This window comes from Pogona vitticeps, chromosome 6 (genome assembly GCF_051106095.1).
Source record: "Pogona vitticeps strain Pit_001003342236 chromosome 6, PviZW2.1, whole genome shotgun sequence".
Lineage (NCBI taxonomy): Eukaryota > Metazoa > Chordata > Lepidosauria > Squamata > Agamidae > Pogona > Pogona vitticeps.
Window position 1 is genome coordinate 100,536,590 of NC_135788.1, and position 25,474 is coordinate 100,562,063.

The 25,474-nt window shown below is 44.7% G+C and overlaps 2 protein-coding genes across 4 annotated transcripts in view; one reads left to right on the forward strand and one right to left on the reverse strand.

Annotated features, from left to right (window-relative positions):
- Positions 1-17,147, forward strand: part of IRF3 (interferon regulatory factor 3) — a 40,942-nt gene extending 23,795 nt beyond the window's left edge. Inside the window, exon 10 of the mRNA XM_073004393.2 lies at positions 16,955-17,147. Within this exon, the coding sequence (XP_072860494.2) occupies positions 16,955-16,978 (24 nt within the window). The 3' untranslated portion in view covers positions 16,979-17,147. The remainder of the gene's footprint in view (positions 1-16,954) is intronic.
- SCAF1 (SR-related CTD associated factor 1) overlaps positions 1-24,744 on the reverse strand; it is a 30,916-nt gene extending 6,172 nt beyond the window's left edge. The window contains exons 1-9 of one of the 3 annotated variants that reach the window (XM_020793963.3): positions 24,595-24,744; positions 20,202-20,358; positions 15,509-15,575; positions 13,677-13,804; positions 13,014-13,132; positions 10,996-11,108; positions 6,268-9,498; positions 3,602-3,684; positions 698-982 (exon numbers count right to left, since the gene is read on the reverse strand). In XM_020793963.3, coding sequence (XP_020649622.3) covers positions 698-982; positions 3,602-3,684; positions 6,268-9,498; positions 10,996-11,108; positions 13,014-13,132; positions 13,677-13,804; positions 15,509-15,575; positions 20,202-20,339 — 4,164 coding nt within the window. In that variant the 5' untranslated portion in view covers positions 20,340-20,358; positions 24,595-24,744. Of the gene's footprint in view, positions 1-697; positions 983-3,601; positions 3,685-6,267; positions 9,499-10,995; positions 11,109-13,013; positions 13,133-13,676; positions 13,805-15,508; positions 15,576-20,201; positions 20,359-20,496; positions 21,437-24,403 lie in introns of those variants that run through there. The other 2 variants (XM_020793964.3, XM_078377978.1) reach the window with 2 other exon arrangements.
- Between the last annotated feature and the right edge of the window lie 730 nt (positions 24,745-25,474).

A 25,474-nucleotide genomic window follows, 5' to 3' on the forward strand; every position in this document is an offset into this window, starting at 1 on the left:
AGCCTTTGACTGTGTGGACCACAACAAACTATGGCAAGTTCTTAAAGAAATGGGAGTGCCTGACCACCTTATCTATCTCCTGAGAAATCTATATGTGGGACAGGAAGCAACAGTTAGAACTGGATATGGAACAACTGATTGGTTCAAAATTGGGAAAGGAGTACAACAAGGCTGTATATTGTCTTCCTGCTTATTTAACTTATATGCAGAATATATCATGCGAAAGGCAGGACTGGATGAATCCCAAGCCGGAATTAAGATTTCCAGAAGAAATATCAACAACCTGAGATATGCAGATGATGCCACTCTGATAGCAGAAAGTGAGGAGGAAATTAAATCCATTGATTGATTCCATTTTGAGATGACCCATTAGATCTGTGGGGCTTACAGTAGTGTTGACTTAACAAGTCACATTCTTTCAGTGGTTTGAGTCTATGCAGAACTAACAACTGGACCTAGCCCTGTCAAATTTTAATATCCCCTAGATTTATATGACTATGGCAGTTGATTACTAGGAAATATGGTCCGCTGTACCTGGAGGACCACAGGAGTCAAGCAAAGTTTGGGCCATGCTCACTGGAAGATTCTGGGAGAAGAAGTCCAAAAAGACAACTAGTGGGGACTTTATGCTAAATGTCTCTTCACTAACCCACAGATCACAAAAATTCTCTCCTTTCCAAAGGCTTTGTTTTTTTACCTTATCACTGTCTCCACGCCCTTCGGAGCTAGTGCTGCCCAGATCGGTCCCAGATGAGGAAGCAAAGATGCCAGCTGAAGGAGGGCCTGCTGAGGCCTGGCTCAACGTCGCAGGCAACACCCCCGTTGGGGTAGTGGGAGTTGAACCACAGCCACCAAGAGGCAGGGAACCCTGAAGCAAGTAGGAGACAGGTGGTACAGCCAGGTGTGAGGCAGACGGCTGGGTGGGCGGTGCTGGAGGCTGAGGGGGGCCCAAGGAGGCTGAGGGCTTTGTGTGGGTCAAGATCTGGAGGGTCAGAGAGTGCAACACAGAGGGTTAAGATAGTCTGGGGGGAAAGAAAAATCCACGGCCCACTGGCTTAGCCAGTGGAACACAACAAAGAATATAAACACTAGAATGTGCCTCAAAACGGAGGCAAACTGATAACTAAATGGGTCTACCTGGCTCTACAGAAACAGAACCATAATATGGCAAAACCCATTTTCTTAACGATAATAACACAAATACTCCATTAGCATGACTATGGCCATGCCAACTGGGGGATTCTGGGAATTATAATCTTAAAAAATGTTTCTGAGCCCTGAGCAAGACAAAGTAACCTTTCATTCTCCATTCCCCTTCATTGTGACTGAATGGTTGCACAGCTTGGAAGCTGCGCAAACAGTCTATGGCAAAGGCAATGTGCGTTTTTTCTCTATTCCTCCCTCTCAATCCCCCTTTCTTTGCCTATTGTCTCTTTGAGATCACAAGGTTCAGGGGCTGGAATTGTCATACTACTGAGCTTTCCACTCTGCATAGGGAGACTTTTTGGCTAAAGGGTGGAGCAAATTTTTATTAGATTAAGGGTGGGCTACATATAAGCCACATACAACTACCATTGTTTTTCTAGCTCCTGACCTCCCCTTGATTGCCTTGTGAAAACAAGAAGCACAAAAGGTGTAGGTCTCATCTTTAAAAAATATGTGCCCCTAGAAATTTCCAGGAAGTGTGATTTTGCTTTTACATGACAGAAACTTCAGTAAGAGTTGCGACAGCATCAAGAACTTCAGGGATTTTTACATGTGAACAAGGCACCCAGGAATCTGCACACTGTTTACTTGACAGAAAATGGACATTTCCCAGCAAATTGGGTTGTAGAGATTCTGTGGGGGTCCCTGGATAAAGACCATCACTCATTTTAATGATTGTTCAATTTCCTAAAGCCCTGGTTTCTCCCTTCAGCACAAACTGGGGACTAGAGATAAACCACAGAAAGTGGTAGCAGTAAACAGGTTTCTGCATAGCAGAGGAATAGTTAACAATGACATTAACACACCAACAGAACATTTAAGTACTCTAACAAAAAGCTTCCAATATGGTTTGAATTAGAGGCTTTAGAGAAAACACCCAAATTGTTCTGGGGGAAAGAGGAAATGGCTGCTAAACAGAGCTTGATAGCTGAATGGCTGCAAAATGCCACTTAATTACAAAGAAAAACATCTGCTCTTCAGCGGGATGAAGCAAACTCACATCTGTAAATGGAAAGAATTTACAGCCTTAAACCCACTTGTGTTTCTTTGGAAAGCCAGTCCCATTTTGTTCAGCTGGACTTTCGTCTGAGTAATTGGATCCACAGCTGAAACCTGAAGTTTTAAACTGTGAGTTTGTCAAAATAGCTTATTTGTACACATCTAATCATTTGGCATGCATTATGCTAAAGATGGGGAGCCTTTGGCTTGTGGGGATATTATGTCCCACAGAGTTTCCTCCTCTATAAGTCCCTCCCTTGGCCAACCCCCTGCCCCATGACAGTAGGAAGCAAAAATGCCTATTGTTCATCTTTGAACGGCAATGGGATACAACTGTGAGGATGCCCAATGCTTTGCCCCCCCCCCATTCTGATGAGGAAGGGCATAGGGCAGATGAAGCATAATCATCTTGGGTATGTAACCTGAAATAATGCTCCTCCAAGATGTCAGTCTTACGCTTCCTCTATGGCTTCCCAAACTGGAGATGCTGAAGGGTACAAAACATTAGTCCCCAGCCAAAGTCTGCAGCTGTACTAGGAGCAACTCCAGACACTGTTTGGCCAGGGACCCCATCATGCCTGCAGGCTTGCTGGGGTGGGGGAGCGGATAATTCATGCAATAAATGATAACTCCTAGTCCACCCCCCAAGATATTTGGGACCCTCTCTCAAGTGACAAAGTCCTAAATAGCACCAGAAGGACATGAGGGCCTTCTGTAACCACTTTGGGAAGTGAAGAAAACAGAGGCCTAGGAGAGAAAAAGTCACCATTCCTTAGCACTGCAGTAGACGGAATTGCACTTCTCAGACAACCACCGAAAAACCTAATGCAACCCCTCTCCCTTCAGTTATGTGCCAGCAGCGCTAGGCAATCTGCCGTCCTCCAAATTTCCTGGGTCACAAACTCTGAACTTTGGCTGGGGTTCGTGAGAGCTTTAATCTAAACCAGCTAGAGTGCACCCGGTTGGCTAGGACAGTGTTAAGCTGTTGCCTAGCTTCAAACATATCAAACACTCCCACAGGAGTTTGGACCAATTCACAGCAATGTCTAAAGAGCCCCCAAATTCTCTATTAAGAACTAAATTTTGCACATATTTTACAAATATCCTAGAAATCTGAAGATGTCTTCACTGAATTTCAGATTCTGGTGCAAAAAAAAAAAGCTTGGAAAAGGACTGGAAGCTTGCTTTGTATCATTTCAAATTAGAACACTGGACTACAACAACCATGTTGGCTGGGGGATCCTGGTAGTTGAGGAGTCAAAACCCAACTTCTGCAAGCTTCAGGACTGAAACCTAGAATATCAAGACTGCCACCATCAGGTGAAAGAAATGCAAAGATACTCATCCGTCATTCAGATTCTGCATTCAACTTAACAGTGTCAAACTCCTTTCGTACCTGATTGGTTGCTTGAATAAGCTCTTGGGCTTTTGCACGGCTTGCAAGATTGGCCTCTTCCATCTTGAAGAGGAGGGCAGTCACTAGGTAAGAAATACACATGGTTTTCAAGTGGCAGGAGAGGGAGATCAATCCACAGATTGCCAGGCCCTTCTGCCAGCCTGGACCTGGCCCTCTAACATGACAAGGGAACCCAGGATGCTCTGTCTTGGACTTCATGCACTGAGCAAGAGGCTGAGGCAGATGGCCTCCAAGACCACTCTTTTTTCCAACTCTATAATTATATCCCCTGCCTCTTGCCACAACAGAAAACAGCACGAAGGGAAGGAGACTTATAACAGGGAAAAGAACAAGTACCCCGTGTCCAGCAACATGCTCAGGTCCCACTGCTCTTACCCACCCACTTGCTTTTAAGAGAAACTTAAACTTGTTTGGAGATCCAGTAGAACATCACAGATAAGCAGGCCCTTGCCTTCCCATCTTGTTTTGCAGTGGCACCATGAAAGAAAATCTACTTATCTTACAGGATACATCTCAGCTGGAGTATGGCCCCTGACATCTCTTGGGGCACTTTCATAGCGACATTACAAGAGTCCCAAGATCTTCCAAATGATTTCCTCCGCCCATTCCTGTGGCAGTGGCACTGAGTTTCTACATAAGGCAGTAAAGTTTCTGCAAAAGATTCCTTGCTCTGTTTTCTCCCACCCACCACCTAAACACTGACCCAGAGTAATTGTAGAGCTGGCCCAAAGGGTTTTAGTGCAGGAGATGAATGGGGATGCAAACTCCCACCCAAAATAAAATAAAAATTGATTAACTGAAAACTGACATGGTGTGAACCCCAAGGAGATCATCCTGTTTTCTTTGGCTCATTTGTGCCAAGACTAGAAAAATAAGGGAATTATTTCCCATCTGAAAGAATGCACACAGGTACCTGCTCAAGGATAGAAGAACTCCATGCCCCGTTTCCATTCTTTCTGACTGCTAGATGTGGGGCCAGCCCTACTATTAGCCAGAGTAAGGCAACAGCCCACAGGGCTGATGGTGGGGGCTGCAAATATCTGGCCAACCCTCTTGAACCCTTCAGCTATTCTCTTTTGTTAAAGGATGCAACTGTGTGTCTTATATAGCCATTTCTGCACCCACTAAACTGTCCAGCTTGCCTGTAGATTTCAGATGCAGTGGATTCTGCTATCACACCCTTGGTATTGAAAGAAAATACAGCTGGCAGCCCAGTTAGGTTTTGAACTGTGAATTGGGAGATAAGATGGAATCTTCTTTGCCTTAGGCAGCAAACCATCTTGAGCATGTTCTGACCTCGAATCTAACAAACTGCATATCTATCTGCCTTTGTGTCACTTGAAGGAGAAAAAAACTTTCAAAACCATAGACTTTGGAACCCAACAACAGCAAAAAAACAAAAAAACAAAAAACACCTTAGTACATATATGAAAACTGACATTGTGTGGCTTTTGAGCCTCTGTACTGTATCTTGGCTTTTCCTTTGAGTCTGCTTAAAGTAATCATCATTCCATATACAGTAAGACCCCCATATCCAAGGAATCAGTATCCACAGTTTCACGTATCCACAGTCTGAAAATATTAAAAATATTAAAAGATCCAGAAAAACCTATTTTCATATGTATTACCATAACAGGCCACCATATGGAGCAAGGGACCATACTGTACTATGAATATTTGTTAAGTGAAGTCCATGGTGCCCTCTAGTGTCCAATTCTGACAATGCATGCGAAAAATATTTTTCTTGTTTTTTTTTCCTTTTATCATGCTATACCTACAATGCCTACTGTTATCCACAGTTTTCAATACCCACAAGAGGCCACACAACAAATCCCAAGAGAATATGGGGATCCTATAGTACATTTAGGCCAAAAGGTGCCCATCTGCAAGTATGTCCTTTCTTCACATTATTCTCTTGCTGCTAAAGTTTAAAACATTTGAAGCCTATGGTCACAGAACCTGTGGCAGAAGAAATGGGAACCATTAACCATCATCCTGCTCCAATCTATCTTCCCAATTCTATAGGTTGGAGGTCTAAAGCAACTGCCAATATTTCATCCACAGATTTTAAGAGACACCACATTAAGTGTGACATGGTAAGGATAGTGGATTAGGACTTGGGAGACCCAGGTTCAAATTCCCACTTGTCTATGACATTCACTCACTGACCTTGGATTTGTCACTATGTCTTCTACTACTCTACCTCACTAATTATTCAAGAGGATAAGAACTGAGTAAAGCAACACATATGTCACCTTCAATTCTGTAAAGGAAATGTGGGATATACCTATTATTATTACTTCAAACCTGTCTTGCTTTTAAAAAAGGAAACCTAGAACAAGCTAGGCTGCCAAGACTTATGGTCAGAATTGGGATCCTGTGATTGGACAGTGAACATTTAAATGACTTTAACTTAAGGGGCTTACTGCATCATGGACACAGTGAGCCCAGCTTTGGAGACGGGCTCTAGATGGATTCATAAGAATTCTACTAAAGTAAAAAAACAGAATTCTTCTTGGAACTTGAGATTGGAGCCTACAGAGCTTATACTGGCAGTTCATGTCAGAACCTACCATGGCCATCAATGACTACAGTTCCATGAATGGCCTGCCCTCCTCCCACACCAGCCCCCATAGAATACCTACATGCCAATACACCACTGGTGCAGTCTACCCCACCCTGCAGATTCCAAGACATGGGGGCAGGCGGCTGGGGAGTGCTGCGGGGTGGATGGGGTGGCTGTTGCTGTTGTGGCTGCTCCTCTTTGGTCTCAGACATGCTGTCTGCTTCGGGCTCATCAGCTGGCACCCTCGGCTGCTCAGCTGGAGGATCTTCTGGAAGGAAGGAGACATCCGGAGTCTTACAGCTACTGTCCACTGTCTGAGAATCAGGAGTCAGCTCCTGATCTGGAGCCAGCAGCTGAGGGCTCGGCGGCTTGGCTGTGCCCTCTGATTTCTCCGAACCTGACCAGGATGGCTCCTCTTTGACCCGCAGAGGGCTGCTTGCACCTTGACTGCAGCTGTCAGCTTTGGATTTCTTCAGTCCAGTTTTCACTTTGAGCTTCTTCTTCTTCTTGGGTTCTGAGGAGGCTCCCTTTGGCTTGATGCCCTTCAATTTCTTCACACCCATCTTGGCCTTCAGCCCTTTGACCTTCTTGGGTTTGAAGCCTGGCTCCTTGACATCAGCCATCTCACCTTGACCTGCTGCTGAAGCCCCGACCATCAACACCTTCTCTTCTGACTTCAGGAAAGGTGAGCGGCTCTCCTTGTCACGGCTGAACTTCACACCAATGGAGCCCACTTCTTTGACTGATGTGGTGCTGCTTACCCCTTCACGGATCAACACGGCCACCTTGGACTGAAGCTTCACTTTCCGGCCAGAACCCAACTTACCACTCTCCTTGTGGCTTCCGGCTTTAATCTTTTTCCCAGGCTTATCCCTGTCAGGTCGGGCCTTTTTCTCAGCCTTAGGCAATTCCTGTTGTTCAGAACAAGGAGGCCCTTCCTTTGGCTTCTTTTTGTACTTATCCCGGGCACCAGGCCGCTCCTCAAGGTAGGCTCTCTTGCGTTCTTTCTCCTTGGGTATCTTCTGCTTGGTGTCCTCTTCAGGCCGTTTGTCCTTGCGGGATGGGACTACATCCTCCTTGGCTGTCAGCCGTGCTCCACCAGATTTGGATTCCTCAGCAGGCTCACGGTCTGAGAAGCAAGCATCAAAGCTCATCCCTTCAGAATCGTAAAGAACCTCCCGCTTAGCTCTCTCTGGAGTCTCCAACAGTCCCTCCATTTTCTCCTGCTGGTTGACTGTGATTGTCCTCTTGATGGTGAAGAGATCATTGTCATTGAGATCCTGGATTGAAGGTGGCACGACAGTCCGCGCATCTCTCCGACGCTCCATCAACACCTTCTCAGACTTGGGCTCTTCCAAGAGGTGAACCTCCCGCTCCTTGTCCTTCGATAATCGATGGGAGGAATGCTTTTCACGGGAACGAGACCGAGAACGCTTCTTTTTCTTTCTGCTGCCCTCTCCCCGATGTTTCTCTTTGTGCCGACTGCGATGTGCCCGACTACTGCTGTGTGACCGGGAATGACGGCTACGACGCTTCTCCTTGGATTTAGACCTTCGGCTCTTGCGCCGCTCCGCAGAAGCATGCGAGGAGCCAACAGCAGACAAGCTGGTGCTGATCGAGGGGGACCAGGAACGAGAGGCTCGGTGGTGTGAGCGGGACCTTGAGGCTCTGTGGCGCGAATGCCGACGTTCCTTGGATTTTGAGCGTGATTTTGATTTCTTCTTGGGGTTCCAGGAGGAGACATAAGACTCCTTGTTTTTTGAGGCCTTGCGCTCTCGGGATCGTTTGCGCTCCCGCTTGGATTTCTTACATGAGCCTGAGCTAGAACCAGAGTGAGATTTTGAGGCAGGACGTTTGGGGGCAGGTGGCGGCGGCGGTGGCGGAGGCAAGGGTGATGGGGCTCGGTAGCGTTCTCGGCGCTGGGTGAGGATCTTCCGCCTCAAGTCCACACCCTTCCAACGTGGGTCAGGCTGGCTTTCACTAAAGTCAATTTGCAAGGCGCCTTCATCGTCCGAGTCTGCATGTAATGACAGGAAGTCATCTCCCTCCACCACCCGCAGGGTACGCTGTTCTGCAGGCCGGCATCTGCTCCGGAACAGTCGAATAGGACTATACCTCTCATCCTCTGGCTGAACAATCTCACCTTCTTCAATTTCAGAGTCACCACCTCCACTCCCATCCCAGTCCATAGATGATCGGCGCCCAGCCCGATGATGCCCTCCTCCCTTGGACACCTTCTCCCCACTCCTTAGTTTGGCATTTCCAATGGTGACCACCTCCAGAGACACCTTCCCCTCCAGCTGGGGCTTGGCTTCTGCATCCAAGCGGCCTTTGGGGGCCAGGTCTACCACAAATACCCGGCGGCGTGGCTCAAGAGCTTGGGATTCAGCTTGATCTGGAGGGAGCTCCTCAGGCAGGGTGGAATCTGCACCTGGAAGTTCTTTGCCCTCAGGAGGCTCAACAGGGCAGGTGCCCTTGGATTCATAATCCCTGTCAGCCTCTGCTTCTGGTTCTGAATCTTCTTGTCCTTTGTCTGAGCTGGGGAAATCTTGGCTCAAGCTGTTCTCATCATAGATTCCAGCCAATGTTTCTGAGATGCGGCTAATGCTGTGGGACATGTCTGGAGGATGCTGGTCATGGTCATCATCCTCGTCATCGTCCTCATCATCCTCCTCCTCAGGTGAAGGAGTACTAACAGAGGAACTGGGGTTGGAGCCTGTGGGATCAAAGGGATCATATTTCTGGTCATGCTCCCCGCCCTCGGCCTCTTTCTGGGGAGAGTCACTGAAGCCAAAATCGCCATTCAAGTTATCCTCATCAGTAGGGTGGAAGGGATCATAAATATCTAAGTCCGGGGAGCGCATTGGGGGGCAAGGGTTCGAAGACCCACCACCACCACCTTCACCAGGCAGGCCCTGGTGAGAAGATATGGAGGAACTTGATGAAGAACAAGATGATGAAGAAGAGGTGCTGGAATCAGCCTTATCCAAAGAGTTGGCAGGTGGTGGCTGGGATCGCTGCTGAGTTTCAGACTCCCGGCCAGTGGTGTTCTGTGGGCGCTGCTGCCCCCCACTGGATACCCCCATGCCAGTGCCCAGAGTCATGCCCAAGCAAGGTGAAGGAGAAGTCCTATCTGCTTTAGGAGACTGAAAAACCCTGCTTCCACCTAAAACAGAAGTCCAAGTGGCCTTGTTTATTACAGACAGAGTTCCGTTTGGGTCCAGAGGGTAGGGCTGCTCTGAAAGGGAAAGCTGGCCAACAGGGCACGGGCTGCTTCCTCTCCAGCAGGGTGTAGATGATTGAAGGCAGGCTACAGAGAGGGCAAAAGAAAAAAGAAGTGCGTCAAAATCTGTACCTTGATCCCCTGTGCTTTAAAACAGGGATAGGAATTGTGTGGGCCACATGCAGTCTATCAAACCACCCTGCCATTAAAACACGACCCCCCCATTGGCAAAGACAAATGAACAATTTGGTTCTCAAACAGAGAGTTGCAACCCCAAATGACTCTAGTGGGTGTAACTGACCACTTCAAGGCCTTTTTCACTTCAGTGTATTCTTGAAGGCTTTCGTGGCTGGCACCCGTTGGGTGTAGGTTTTTCAGGTTGTTTGGCCGTGTTCTGGAGGTTTTTCTTCCTAATGTTTTGCCAGATGCTGGCCACAGAGACTGGCGAAACATTACGAAGAAAAACCCCCAGAACACGGCCAAACAACCCAAAAAACCTACAGCAACCAACTTTTTCACTTCCCTTGAACATTTTTGCAGGCCAAAATAAACCTTTTCTTTACCTCTAAAACTGGAAGTGGCCATCTAGATACTTTTGGTTTTGAAAACGTGGAAATCTTGAGTTGCATTTAATGAATCATCCAGCAATCTCTGGACACTTCACAGCTTCCCATTTCTGCTTTATAGAAACCTTTCCCAAAACCATACTCTCCAGATATACTGGGAGTATGGCTTCCAGCATTCTCAGCTAACAGGGCCAGTAGGACCAGTGGTTGGGAATAATGGGTATAATAGAACACCAAGACATCTAAAGGGCATCGGGTTGGAAGAAAATGCTCTAAAGGGAGGGAAGCTCCTATATCTCAATTTGCAAATGGTTTTCCTTTTAACTTTAAGTCAGCCAAGGTTAATTCAAACTTTGCAGATGTCAAGATCCAGATAATCCTCAATTTGTCTTTCACCCATACATCCCAAACCATACATCCCAAACCCTGGCATCCCTATCAGCCCACAGACATGCCGAGTTACAGGGCTACTGTCATCAGCAAATTGACAGTTTTAGCCCAGATCTCCATCCAGAGTTAGTGAATCCTGCCTTCCAGGTTAACTAACCAATCACAGGCTTTATAGGCATCCCTTTAAAGATTTTGATCACTGCCTAGAACAAAAGACCCCAAGACAGTAGTATGAGAAATTCTGCAGCCATGTGACCTTGGGCAGACCAGGGAGGCCATACCTAGAATCTTCTTTCCCCAGGAGATGGAGGTGGCCTGGGTGGAAAAAAAGAGCTGCAATGCAATCTATTGATGCAAACACAGCTATGCTGAGGGAGGGCCATCAATTTTTTCCCCTTTTTTGCAGTCAAGTCTGGCAGTCTTTGTCCCCCTGCCTTAATAAAGAACCACTGTTTCCCAAGGAGGCAAGACAAAGAGATTTTTTTAAAAAACTGGGACACTGAGATCTGGGCCCTGTCAATACCTCCTGCCTCAAAATCCAGAGACCATTCTCTCCTCTAGAAGATAATAAGCCTGCATCCTTTTCTCCATCTCTCTCATTCTCGCGTGCACATACAAACACATATACCTGTCTTCTGTATCCTCCAGGACAGGTTCCTCCGAAAGATCCCTGACAGGGCACCAACATCCCCCAGCCGTACTTCGGCTACCAGCTCCACTTCTTCCATCTCTTCATTTTCACTGTTGAAAGGCAGAGAGAAAAACACATGCCCATTAAAAGAATCAGAATAGAGATCTCACTGACCTATCACAGATCCTGTGTTCCCAAGCCAACATTGTACTTCTTAGAGTTTAACTGAGAGAAGGGGATTCAGATGTTGTTGGAGTACAAACTCTGTTAACCCACACAATTGCTGGCCATGCTGAGTGTGACAATTGCAGTCCCACAACATGTGGAAGGCCCACCTGCTTTAACCAACAGATTCAATGAATCTGTGGTCTTCCAGATATTGCTGGCACCCTGTTTTCCCATCCAGTCCAGCCACTGGTAGGGGACCACAGGAGAAACTGGGTAGCGCCATCTGGAGAACCAACAGTTCCCCAAACTATAGGTAAAGGTAAAGGACATTTAGTCCAGTGGTGTCCGACTCTAGGGTGCAGTGCTCATCTCTGTTTCCAAGCCATAGAGCCAGCGTTTTTGTCCGAAGACAGTTTCTGTGGTCACGTGGCCAGCGCGACTAGACACGGAATACCGTTACCTTCCCACTGTGGTGGTACCTATTTATCTACTCGCATTTTTACATGCTTTCAAACTGCTAGGTCGGCAGGAGCAGGGACAAGCAACGGGGGCTCACTCCGTCACGTGGATTCAATCTTACGACTGCTTGGTTTTCTGACATTGCAGCACAGAGGCTTCTGCGGTTTAGCCTGAAGCGCCACCACGTCCCTTCCCCAGACTATAGTTAAGCCGTAAAACAAGATTCAGTGTATCTGCACAAATTTCTGAGCAAAGTCGATGCTACAAAAAGCCACGCTGCCCAGATCTACAAGCGAGTCAATCAACACGCACTTGACTTCAACTAAAAGTGACCGTTTACTTTTGTGCTTTCTTTCCCAGGCAGTGATCTGGCAGTCATTAACCAAAACTTTACCTCTCTGGGAATGCAACACAAGTGCAGCTGCCTCACAGCTCAGAACCATTACTCTTTGGGACTATAACTCCTACTTGTCATGCCAAATAGTCATTCCCCATCTTTGAGCTGCCTCTGAAGCTGAACACCAGGGTAGGCAAGTGAGATGTGGGCACTCTAGTGCCCACACCTACCCCTAAAAGACCTGCTAAGCGTAATACCAAGTGCCCAATGAATCTTTGAGGTCTGAAACAACAGCATTGCCCATCTGTGTGCCCTACTGTGGCATCAGGGGCTGCCAGGAGTGGCTTTCAGCAGGTTCCTGCCCTTTTGCCCCAAATGACTTTTTCACCACAGAGACATGAAGGCTTGAGGCCATGACATTATTAGAAGCAGGAGTCATTCTGGCAGATCTTGAACACTGCTTCCCAGTGCTATTAGGACTCGCACTGGGAACTAAGGAAGAGACTTTTTCTGCTGCAACGCCACCATGTCTGCAACCGTTCCTTTTTAGTCTGGCAGTTGTGATTCAATCATTCTCAAGCTACTAAAAATAACACAGACATTTCTGCATTTGACGTATTTATGAATTTCATTTGTGAAGCAGCATATGCTTCTAAAAGCACCGCTATTATTGTATCATATCCACGGGATGGCTTTAATTCATGGAAGATTAGGCTATCAGTGGCTATTAGTCATGTTGCCTATACATCATCTCCAGCGCCAGAGAGAAATGTGCCTCTTGAGTACCAGCAGCTGCTGGAGAACACAAAAGTGGAAAGATGCTATTGATCTCATGTTCAGCTTATGGGCACCCTAGAGGCATCTGATTGGCCACAGTGGATTAGGAAGGGTTTTGGTTAGCAGGGCTCTTTGTTCTTCATAGCATTTCTCTACTTCTGTAGAGGACTTTGTTTTCTAAGCAGCAGAAAATCAGAGTCTTTAACCCAGATTCCAATATGGCATCCACAGTAGCACATTACAGATCTATGCTCTGTAAGAGGAGCCCACTTACTAAACTGCCTCTGTCCCCATGGGGCTCTCTACTTCCTGGGGCAAATGGGAAGTCCATTCCAGGTAATCCAAGACTCCAATCAAGGCAGATACTGTGTCAGAAGAAGGAGCTTCGGGAACCTTGAGGAAAAATGAAAAGGTAGCATTAACAAGGACAAGATCTAAAATTCGTCTTCCTTGGGTATGGTGTGCTGGGTGGGTGGGTGGGAGGCAACAACAAACCAATATTCACAATACTAGAAGTTATGGAAGCTACTTTTCTGGACTAAAATCCCCAGAATCCCCTAACAGTACAACCAAAACTGTTCACTATACTGTAAAGTTAAACTTTTGTCATGACCACCTATAATATCTGGGTGGGCAACCTATCTTCCAATGACATTACACTGCTCCTCCCAAACTCAATTATGCTGGCTAGGGCCAAATGGAAAGTACAGATTGTCCATCCTGCAATAAACAGTCCCATCCAGTTGAGCATATTGTTGACCAGAATTTGTATGACTTGGAAGAGCAAGCTCAAGTGCTGTTGACCTCAATGTCTTAACAATTTCCAATATCCAATTGAGCAGTATTTGCCAATCTATAATTGAACCTGTGAGTTCACTAATTTTCACCCATCATGCAGGAGGAAGCTTTATTTACACAGGATGGCATTGCAACATACCTCGCCCATCTGGCCATTCTTATCACAGGCCACTGCGGAGTCTCCAGTTCCTGGCCAACTTCCTCCAAGCCCTTCAGATTTGGAGCTCCTGCACCATTTTCTGCGGCTTGTGCGCTTGCATTCAGCATCTAGACAACAGGGAAATTACAGCACAAGGGACTCAAAGCTCCGACAAGAGCAGGCAGCATTCCAGAAACTGGGATACAAATAAAACTACTACCCAATCCAATGTTTTTAAAACGTCATCTAGACTAGAGATGCTCAGCTTTGAAGGATCTAGAGACAAATGACCCATTCCCACGACTCATGAAAAGCCATGTTCCAAAATTATGAGGGAAACTGTGCTTCTGCTTTGCAGAATGATACTGCGGGCTCATTCTGAAGGGTAGAGGAGCACACTATTTTACAGCAAAACTCTTGCTCCTAAACAATTCCAGGAACAAAGAATGACTTTTCCACCAACACCACCACTGATTTTTTTCACGGACTGGGGGGCATGTGAAGGTCTAGGGGTTCCATACACCTTTCGGTGGAGCACCATTGCCAAATGGTGAACACACACAATTCATCTGGGTAACAATCCTCCCCAACTTATTCTCCAGAAATATTGTACAATAACCCCCATTAACCCCAAACAGCCTGGCCACTAGCCAAGATGGCGGAGAGTATACGAGTTGTAGTCCACCACGTCAAACAGACAGAAGATTGAGGAAAGCAGAAGGCTGGGGAAATCTTTCTGAACAATGGGAGGCAAAATATCAGTTCCAAATAAAGGTTGCATATCCATTACACAGATATTAGAAGTCAGATGTTGTCTAGTCCAGGAGTGCACAGAAGGCAGATTTAAATCCACTGGCTGATCTCTGGGAGTGTTGCAAAATACGAGAATTTCTGCTACCTGAATGTTTAGCAGCAGCAGTAGCAGCAACAATACAATGTCTATGCTAGATCATACTGTGGTACAGTGGTGCCCCGCATAGCAACGATAATCCATTCCGAAAAAATTGTCGCTATGTGGATTCGTCGCTATGCGGGGCTAAAAAGCCCATAGAAACGCATTAAAACACGTTTAATGCATTCCTATGGGCAAAAAACTCACTGTTATGCGGAAATCCTCCATGCGGCCACCATTTTCGCTGACCGGTAAGCGAGGAAAGGGCGTGAAAACACAGTGGGCGGCCATTTTCTTTACCTGGCGGCCATTTTGGAACCGCCAATCAGCTGTTTAAAAAAATCGCTATGCGAAAATCGGGAACCGAAACGCTTACTGATCATCGCAAAGCGATGTTTTACCATTAGAAACATCGCAATGCAATCACTTTTGCAATTGCAAAAAACACATTGCTATGCGGATTCGTTGTTAAACGAATCCCTCGTTATGCGGGGCACCACTATACAAAGAAATGTCTTGTATCTAGACATTAACAAGTATTATCTCAAAATTTAGAAAGTTTGTCCAGATGGCTGGTATCTGGCAGCTCTCCCCTTAGATGGTGCCGTCCCTGTGGGTCAGACTACAACTCCTATCATCCTAGCTGTTGTGGATATGACTTGTAATCCAATACCTCTGAAGGGCATGAGGCAGGAAGGGTCAACAAAGCAGCTTACTCACAGAAAATTAGGCATATTCTGTACCCACAACACAGGCCATACAATTTCACCAAAGCAACACTCCCATCCCAACCTCACCCCATTCTGCAGCCACATGTGTCACAGTTATGTAGTTTTGTCGTCTTTCAGGCAAGAGATTTCTGCTGCTGAAGGTACTACCCCTCCCACCCTTTCCCCATAAACTCCTCCACCCCTCTATCTAACTCTAGGTTCTGAAGTACCTTTCTCACTCGCTGGATCTTGTAGTTCACCTGCCAAGCCAGTGCCCACAGCTTGCCGCAAAGCTTTCTGCAAGGATTAAAAAAAAAAGGGGGGGCTGTGGTTAGCACCTCCTACAGAATATCCAAAACTGCAACTGCCAAATACCCAACTAAACTATTACTGAATATATCCGGATGGGGAGAATGAATGGAGAAAAAGTCAAACTGTGCAATAGAATGAAAGCAAAAGGATAAAAATCTTATGTGTGGGTGTTTGACAGAATAAATCATGACATGTTAAGGATTTAGGATCTTTTTTCAAGCCTACTGTCTTCCGTATTGTAGGTATGCAGTAAAAGTAATAACAGCAACAACCTGCTACATTACAAGAAACCATCAGACCTGAAGCATGCATGGGTACTACAGTAGTTACTAAACACGTCCCAACCTGATAAATGAAGCATCAAAATAAGAGGTATAAAAAGAACGGAACTTCTGTACAGTAAATGCCTCAGATCCCCAAAAGAATCTTTCAAAAGTTAAATCATTTGGTTAATGCCAAATGTGCACATTACCCCTGATCTAGTAACCTGGGACAAACAGAATTTTCCCTATTTAGAACTGATCCGGAACTTCCCTTTTGTAGGTTGTTTCCAGTGCTAGTTGGATCTTTTAAAAACAAAGAGCAATCTATTGCACAGGTTGTTTAGTCATTCAGCCAGGTTTCAGGATCCAGGACTGAGCTAACACCTTCACTTCTGCTACCAACCAGCTGAACCTGTATTGTGTCTTGTACCTATAGGAGACCACAACATTGTTTGAGTCAGCTTGACTTATCTGAGGTACTCCAGCACCAGAAGACTAGTTTTTGTCCCTTTTGCCTGCTTTCCTTCATATGTCCCAAAAGTTTGCAATTTTAGAACATTTATTCTTTATCCCCTTGGAAGAAAGGCCAAGCGACGGGGTTGTGAATGCATTTGCTCTGCAGGCTGCTGAACATTAAAATCCAGATACATACAGTATATTAACGTTCAGGCAAACAAAAAGAATCTCCTCTTTCTGAAAAAGGTAGAACTAAGTGATTTGCTTCACAGTAAAATGTTACATATACTTCTGTCTTCCAGTCAATTCTTTATCTCTGAATCCCTTGAGTTTAAAACAGCTGTTTTTATACCATTATTGTTTAGGGTATGACATGAAGGGGGCCCCTGATGCATTCCAGATGTTGTCAGGCTATACCCCACCTTCCCTGACCATTGGTCATGCCTATTAGGAATAATGGGAGTTGGAATCCTGGAACTGAAATTCCACAGATATCTATCCAAAGAAAATAGAACAGGTGCTTTTTCTCCTGGGTTTATTCCAAACTTGTTTAAATAAAATAAAAGCACACTGTTGAGCTAGTGGATTTTTAGTTTCTACATGCTGATGTGAGAGGCTGATCTTGAAAATGGTTCTCTCCTACAGGTCTTGATTTCTGGAAATTTCTGAGGGCTTACCAAACAAGATGAAAAGTTCTAACTATGAGCAAATAAAGAGAAAATGCAGAAACACAAGCAAAAGAGAGATGAATCCAGAAATTATGTTCTGAACACAAATATGGAGTAAATGGAGACAAAAATATTTATTTTAAATAAACATGGTTATGTTGTGTCTTTTCATATAACGGTTTAACAACATAAAAGTATTTCTGGTAGTAAATGAAAGGGTACTGAAGCATAAGAATTTATCTATAATAAAAGCAAGCAGAGCTGGATTCAAGAATAGTACCCAGGATGCAAAGTATATGTTACTAAAAAAGACTTTGTACATGAGTAGGGGGGAAAAGGCTCCAATGTACACACTGCTATATTAGCCTTGGCCATAATGATACTGCAACAATACATAATGATACTGTACTGGCCATATATATTGCACGAGGTAACAAACCCAAAGTTTGCTTAACTAAGACAGGGAGAAGAATACGGGATATTGTGCTCCCATTTTTTTCACTAACCACAGTTCGGTATTATATCAGAACCTCAACAAAAGCTGGATAATCTTAACAAGTGTCAACCGAAATAAAGCAGCTTCAAACCAGTGTGCAAATATGGCTTGCTTCAACTAACCCAATTAAGATCAACCATAGTAAAGCAGCTATTGGTTTTAAAAAAAGGCTAAAGAGGATGGATAAGAGCTCCTGGTTTTTATTCAAATAGCCTTGGGAACACTTGACTCTGCGGGTGTTCTAGCTTGTGGGTCCCACCAGCCCAACCCAGCATGGCCAATGACAACAGACTGCAGGGTTATAGTCCAAATGGCCCATAGGGCTACAGACCTTCTAGTCCAAGGTCTGTAGCTTTACATTAGGACATTAGTTTTATATCCTTTAATCCTCTGGTTCAGTTGTTCTCAAACCACTCTCCCACATCAGACTTGAACACTTCCGAGTCTCTTGGACAAGCTGGCAATGTGTTTTCTTCCTCCCAGCATTGTCATTATCGTCATTATTATTATCAAATCCAGCAGTATAGTACGAAAGTCACAGGTTCCAGGCTTGGATGCTGTCAGCATCTTCAACAACCTGGCCCTGATGATCTCAGTTGGGGGGGGGAATTATCAAGTACAGCACCAAACATAAATATTTTAGACTGCTCTGCAAACTTTTCATGCACCACATGATTAGAGCTTCGAGACCACCGTTCTGCAGAGCTCAGTTTAAGAAAGTCTGTTGTAGTTTTTAAGACTCCTGAGGTTTTAGCCATTTAAATTAATTTGGCTGGATTAGATCCAGGCTTGTACTTAGTAGATCAACTGAAATTCATGGTACTTGAGATAATCTTGATTTACTTAAATTCCATAGATTTCACATGTGAACAAGTCTAAAAAATTAGACTCTAGGTTACTTTACATAAAATACAGTATAAAAAATTTAGGTGATTACAACTGCTCAATATAAACCATCAGCAGTTGAATAAGCTCTTCATATTCCATTGTTTCTCAGAAGAGCTTAGACTAAAAAAAAGAAAAAAAGGTTATTCTTAAGATCTGATACATTCATGTATGACATTTTTATTTGTACAACTTGATTTTTGGCTGGGGTAGGGGCTTTAAAAGCACAACCTGTCTCCTTACTGCTATGATCATGATGCCAAGAAGCAAAGACCATGAACTTCACTGCAAAACATCTGCAGTTTCTTCAGAAGTTTGCAAAGTTCAGCTTCAGGCTTGGAGAAGAAAGATATCTAGCCCTTAGATATGCAGAAAGCAAAAGACAACATGGACAGTTTCATGGCTTTGAACCACAAAGGGACTGGGTTCACTCTTAGTGATTAGCACAGGAGGTTTACAAATTTGGCATTTATTGTCTCTTTTCTCTTAGCACCTACTTTCTTCATTACAGACACAGTATTTTCCTACAAAAAGGAAATAAATATGCCAAATCCTTATGTTTCTGCATACACAAGACTTGAACTGACAGGATACACAGAGTATCCACTTTTAATAAGGAATATAGAATTCTGCAGCAGTGGAAAAGTGTCAGGGGAAAGAGCTAAGACATACAAGAGGCTCCCAAAAGGTATTGTCCAAGGGAGTTAAGCATTTTTCTTCTTACACCTCTGGTCATGATCCACTGGCAGAAAAGCAAACATGTCAATACCAAGTTTCCTGCTTCTCCCACAAACTCCCCTTCATCTATTTCAATAAGGTGATGAGCACAAAACATCATGAAAGGAAAGAAGTCCCTTTCACTAAGGCATGTTATTTGAAATACGGAAGAAGACGTTTCTTATAGGTTATCTCCGGCCACATATGGATTCAGCAGCACTCTCTCTCTCTCTCAATTTAGAGCAATGCTTCCCATGCTTGGGTCCCCAGATGTTCTTAGACTATAACTCCCAAAAATCCTGGGCAGCAGTTTTAGTCCAAGAACATTAGGGACCCAAGGCTGGGAACCACCAAGTCAGAGCAACGCTTGACCATTTTTGGTCCTACCTCCTCTGTGCTAGTCTGTGCACTACGTCAGTGTGCCAAATTTCTTCTTGCACCTGGTTCAGATCTTCCCTCTCCTTCGCAACTATCTCAGGAAATAAAAAACGACCATGTAGCTTCTCAGGAAGAAAACCAATTATGTTCTAGGAATAACACAAGTGCTAAACTTTACATGGCTAAATGGTACACTGAGTCTCAAAAACAATTTGAAATGTGCCCATTCAGTGGGAACACATTTAGCACAGTGTGCAAATACATCTACACCTGACACTTCATTGATGCAAATACGCATGTACCCAATCAAAACATTTTCTATGCAAAAACCTGGAAGTCATGAAAAGGATATTAAGGCCTATATGACTGTTATAGACAACGTCTCTAGAACAGGAGTATCAGGAAAAAAGCATTAGCTACATACTTATATAAGGCACAGGATTAACAATAGCTTTTGTAAAAAATGTGGAAGAGAGAAAATCTTCAAGATAACCACCTGAAACAATACAAATGCATATGAGAAACATAGTTTCAGGCACTCATTCACATCTCCAAAGATTGTGATGACACAAACTGATGTTCTGAACAAAGATGCTACCATTGTCCCGAAACACATTCCTCACATTCATCCTGAGGGGGGTTATGAGTTTCCCAGCATCTGCTGCTCTGTCTAGCTAGGATCAGTAAGCAGTGGTCATACCTACACTAACTCCAACCCACTATGTCATGAGAAACAAACGGTCATTACCAAAATTATCACTTGGCCATCACAGAGGGCACCTGATTGGTCCCAATCCGAGTCAAGAGAGGGTTCACTGGCCGGCTTCTCACCACCTCGTGTAGGATCCTCCCTTACTGGAGAGCCACGATTCTCTTCTTCTTCCATGTCTCCACAGCTGCAAAGCCTGGATGTTAACAGGAGTGAGGTATTAATGATATGTGAAAGTTCTGATCAACGTGCCCACTTCAGAGCCAACCTCTTGCACTAGATCAGGCGCAGCAAATGTAGAGTCCTCCAGATGCTGCTGGATTGCCATCCATACCTGCAAAGACATAATGCTGTCCAAGAACATCTGGTGGACTGCAAGAACACTATTCCTGCATTAGTTAGGGAGAAAGCACTCTACGTGCATAGACATTAGGAATGCTAGCATCTTGCCTGAAACAAGTCTCCCGCCTTCATGCAGTTCCTTACCAGAGAATGCAAGAGGTCTAGCTCCCAACCCATGTTCCCATGTACCCCTTCTGTCACAGGAAACTCTGCCAGTATCTACTGCTTGGATGTAGCGTTAGGTCTGTATTGCCCATATTTAAGTAACCAGGGAAAATGTGGAGGTGGAATGGAATAAGGAAGCCACTGCCACATTCTAATTATGCATGTCTAATTATTAACCAAGAAAATACAACCCATTTGGTTCAGAGGACATCCACATATTTCAGTCACAAAGACAACAGCTAATTCACTCAGATAAGAGGAAAAAGGCTTCCTATTCCATATTCAGATTATCGTCTCTCCTCAGCGTTCCCTTGCAGAAAAAGAAAATGATTCAAGTCATTTTGCTAGCCACCTTCAAGGTAGTAGAAGGAAAGAGGAAAATCAGGGCTGGTCTCCACACACCCTTCTGTGTACCAAAGCTCACCATTGTAAAGGAGTGCTATGACAAAAACATAAGAACTTCTCAGCATATACAGGAAACTTTTTTATTTTCAACTAGAGTGGGCCGTGCTATGCCTAAGATGAGTATGTTAAAGATGAAGAATCATGGGTAGAATTGCAAAGTTCCAACTTAAAATCCAGTATAATGATGGGGTCAATGTAAAATCTTATCGAAGGCTGCATGAAGGCTGCGTGGGATATGATAGTACAGTATTTAGAGGTCTTGTTTTCTAATTTTCAAGGTGATAAGAACAGACAAGACCCTCAAATTTCTATTTTTTTTCTCAGTTTCTTCTTTGAAATAATTGCTTAATTGATGCAGTTCTCTGCTATATTCTGCATGCCAAGATGATGCTTCTGGCCCCTTATACCAATCTTCCACAACCTAATACTTTTCATAAGTTTTCGACAACAACTTCCATAAACCTTAGCCAGGACTAGCTAATTATAAAATTATAGGAACAGCAGTACAACACATGTGCCAGGTACAAGACTGCTAAAGCTACTTCACAATTATTATGATTTTATCTAACTGATAGATAATCTGTTCCCCACCCTGAACCCAAAGTCCAATATCCAAAACTTTCTTTTATTGTTAAAAAACTTTATTTCAAAGATTTAAGAAAAAGCCCACCATGTTTGAGACACATTATCAGCTCATGATCCTGCCATTGTGTGACAAATAAACCATTCTATTTATTTCCTATTTGAAACCCAAACTCAATATTCTGCTGTCATCTTACTTTGAACGTGTCATTCTACCAACCTACTGAGATCCCTAAAGCCTTGTGACAACACTGTGTTTGAATAGTATCTTTAGCCTTATAGCCATGGACTCCCTAAAATCCACAAGGACACAATCCCACTCAGGCCCATTGTAAGTGCCATCAACTCCCCGACATATGAATTAGCAAAATACCTAGCCACCCTCCTACAGACCCACATTGGACAAACCTCATCCTACGTCAAAGACTCAGGACATTTCATAAGCAAGATCAGCACCCTAAAACTCAAGTCTGGAGACAGACTGATCAGCTTTGACGTAGTATCCCTATTCACCAAAGTACTGATAAAGGACACTCTGATGCTCCTCCAGCAGATCTTTCCAGAAGACATCCCTTTCTTAGATGTCATGGTCATATGCAAAACTGACCTCCGACTGGGACACAAGGTCTACAGAAAACCCACCCACACAGACGTACACAAAAACTCCAACCATCACCCATGACAAAAAGGAAGCATAAGCAAAATCGGAACTGTGAAGCTCAGTTTCTCAGCACCAAACTCAACCATCTGAATTGGGCCCTACAGGCAAATGGCTATTGCAAGAATGAAATCAAAAGAGCCATCAAACCAAGAAAACAACACCAAACTGAAGAGGAAAAACAGCCACGCACGAATAAAGTATTTCTGCCATACATCAAAGGGGTCATGGACCACATGGGGAAACTATTGGAAAAAAACATAACCTACAAACAGTATTCAGACCCACCACAAAAATACAACAAATGTTACCGTCAGCAAAGGACAAAAGGGACCCCCACACCACTGCAGGAGTATACCGGATACCTTGCAGTTCTGGACAGGTATATATTGGAACCACAAAACGCAGCGTTCACACCAGAAACAAAGAACATGAGAGACACTGCAGACTAAAACAACTGGAAAAATCGGCAGTAGCTGAACATGCCCTAAAACAAGCTGGACATGAAATTCTATTTCAAAATACTGAAGTACTGGACAACACCAGCAATCATTATGTTAGACTGCACAGGGAAGCTACTGAAATCCACAAACACCAGCACAGCTTCAACAAAAAAGAAAGTCTAAAACTCAACAAGGCCTGGCTCCCAGCACTGAAAAATACGGCCTGGAAAAGGTCAACAAACTTGACTGAGACACAAGGACCAAGGATCATTGCACACAAAAGACCAGCTAAGGTCACTCATCAATTACAGTGACAGATAATCTCTCCCCCTTACCACAGCAATACATCCACAACAAAAACACGCTGATCACCATAATCACCTAATCTCCTGAAGAAGACAAAAACTGTTCCCACAGCTATAAATACTCAACTATCCAATGAACAGCAACAGAGCACAGAGAGAGTTCCTTCTCCTGTCCTCTGAAGATGCCGGCCACAGAGACTAGCGAAACATCAGGAAGAACAACCTTCAGAACACTGCCAAAGAGCCCAAAAACCCACAACAACCAACAAACATTCACTTTTGTTTGCCCCCCTTCTCTCCACACTGTTTCTTGCCCTTCTCTACTTCTCATTATATGTTATTCTCTGCACTAAATATTACTCTTAACCTAAGTGTCATTGCAACCATACAATTCTCATCCTTTATATAACCAATCTCCTTCATTATTAGCCACTTTGGCAAAGTGACACAGCACATGCTTTGTATGCAAAAGATTGAAAAAAAAATCAGGCAGTTGAGAAACCTCTCTATGTGAAATCTTGGAAGGACATGAGAGTTAGCAAGCATATTGCACTGCAGATCCCATCATCCCTCACTAATGGTTACTCCAGCAAGGGCTAATAGAAGATGACTACTCTAACTAGGACTAATGAGAAATTTCCCATGCCCTTTCAGGTTGCTCAGACTCCAGTTCCCATCACACCTAACCTGAATAACTTACAACAAGGAGTGATGGGCACTGGTGTCCAACAACACCAAGTTGCCCACCCCCGGAACACACAATACTGGACTTTGTCGAAGTTGCTCTGATTGCCCAGTTTCTTCCTGCACGAAAACGCTACCCAACAAACTCTAATGAAATCCAATGCTGCCACAATCAGTTCCTTGCTTCCATACCACCAAAGGGACCTTGATAATTATGCCAAAGCCCACCTCCAAGCCACACTGAGATATCACCATCTCCTATATAGATCTGCAGGCCTCAGGCTCCTCAATCTTTTACATTGCTTTTTTTTTAAATTGATCACAGCCCCAATGCTCTTCCTTTTGAGGACAAACAAAGCCTGGTCTGTCATATGTTACCTGGGGTAGGAAATCTCACTGGGTTCAGGGGGATTTACACACTAGTCAGTATGCTTAAGACTGCATCCATACTTATCCCTTCCCATTTATTGGGCCTTTCCCTTCACAACCCCCCCCCCCAAACGAAACAGACACAGTTCAGGGATCCCAATGGGACCTGCCCCTCCCTCATGACTATGGGAAACGTCTCCACTTCACGCTGAACCCCAAATCAGTTCGCCTGACTCTTCCTCCCCAGATTACAAACCTTCCCCCCCCTCAAATTTCTAAAGGGTTCACCTCACGACCTTCTCTTACGTCACCGCAAGCGAGCTCCCTCTCGGTCCTTTTTTTCAGCCCTCGCCCCTGCATTGCGTACCTCTAATATCTCCCTCACCCCCCAAAATAAATTAATACTTCCAGCATCCCATATCCTGACGACTGTACCGTTCTTTTAACCAACATCCCTCTCAAAGAGTTGCCATAATTACCCGGCTCCACCGGGATGCTAGGCCCTTCTGCCCGCCCACTTTAGCACAAGAAGAGGAGGAGGCGCGGCCACTGCCGCCGATACTGTCCAGGCCCAGCCTCTGCGGCAGCCATTTTACTCCGCTCGGCTCCGCTGCGGGGAGAGCGGCCGTGAAGGGCGGGGCGAAAAGGACCAGAGGCTTTCCGGGAGATGTAGTACTTCGGCCCTTTCAATCTTTAGCCGACTCCCAGTGCAACGGACTACAATGACCAGAATGCCTGGGAACGCTTCGGAAGCGGAGCGCATGGCACGACGGGAGATGTAGTGCCAAAGGTGCCGTGCTCTCGGCAGGCTTTGGGTCGAAGGGGTCACTCCCGCAACGTCGCGCGAGACCAAGTGGCTACGCTCTTGAATAGTTGGATCGTAAGACACATACTGTACAGTAGTTTACTGTAACAATTGGCAGGAGTCATCCATGTGCGGGGCAAGAGTGGTGGCATTGCCTGGTCATGCATGTACTCTAAAATCAAATGATGTAATTTTTATCTTCTCTTGTTTGTTGCGATGCTTTAAAATGGTCTTACCTTCACCCCCTGCTCATGTATTTTTTTTAAAAAAAAACACGCCCTAAATCCAAAAAGCAATAATTCTATCCAAACTAATTCAGTTATAATCTTCACTCTCTTCTGCACTTTTGTTTGTTACAATACTTTCCAAGGATCGCATCTTCTGTCCTTCCACTGCACTGCTATAAAACAAGGCACGCGGGGATGAAGAGGAAGGACAGGACTTGCCATGCTTATAAAGGCTTGTGACAGGTAGAAACTCAACAGATAGTCCCCCCAATAAAGACGCCGGGGGGACAGTGCAACAGGATTCTGTCCGTTTTGTCTTTAAAAAGT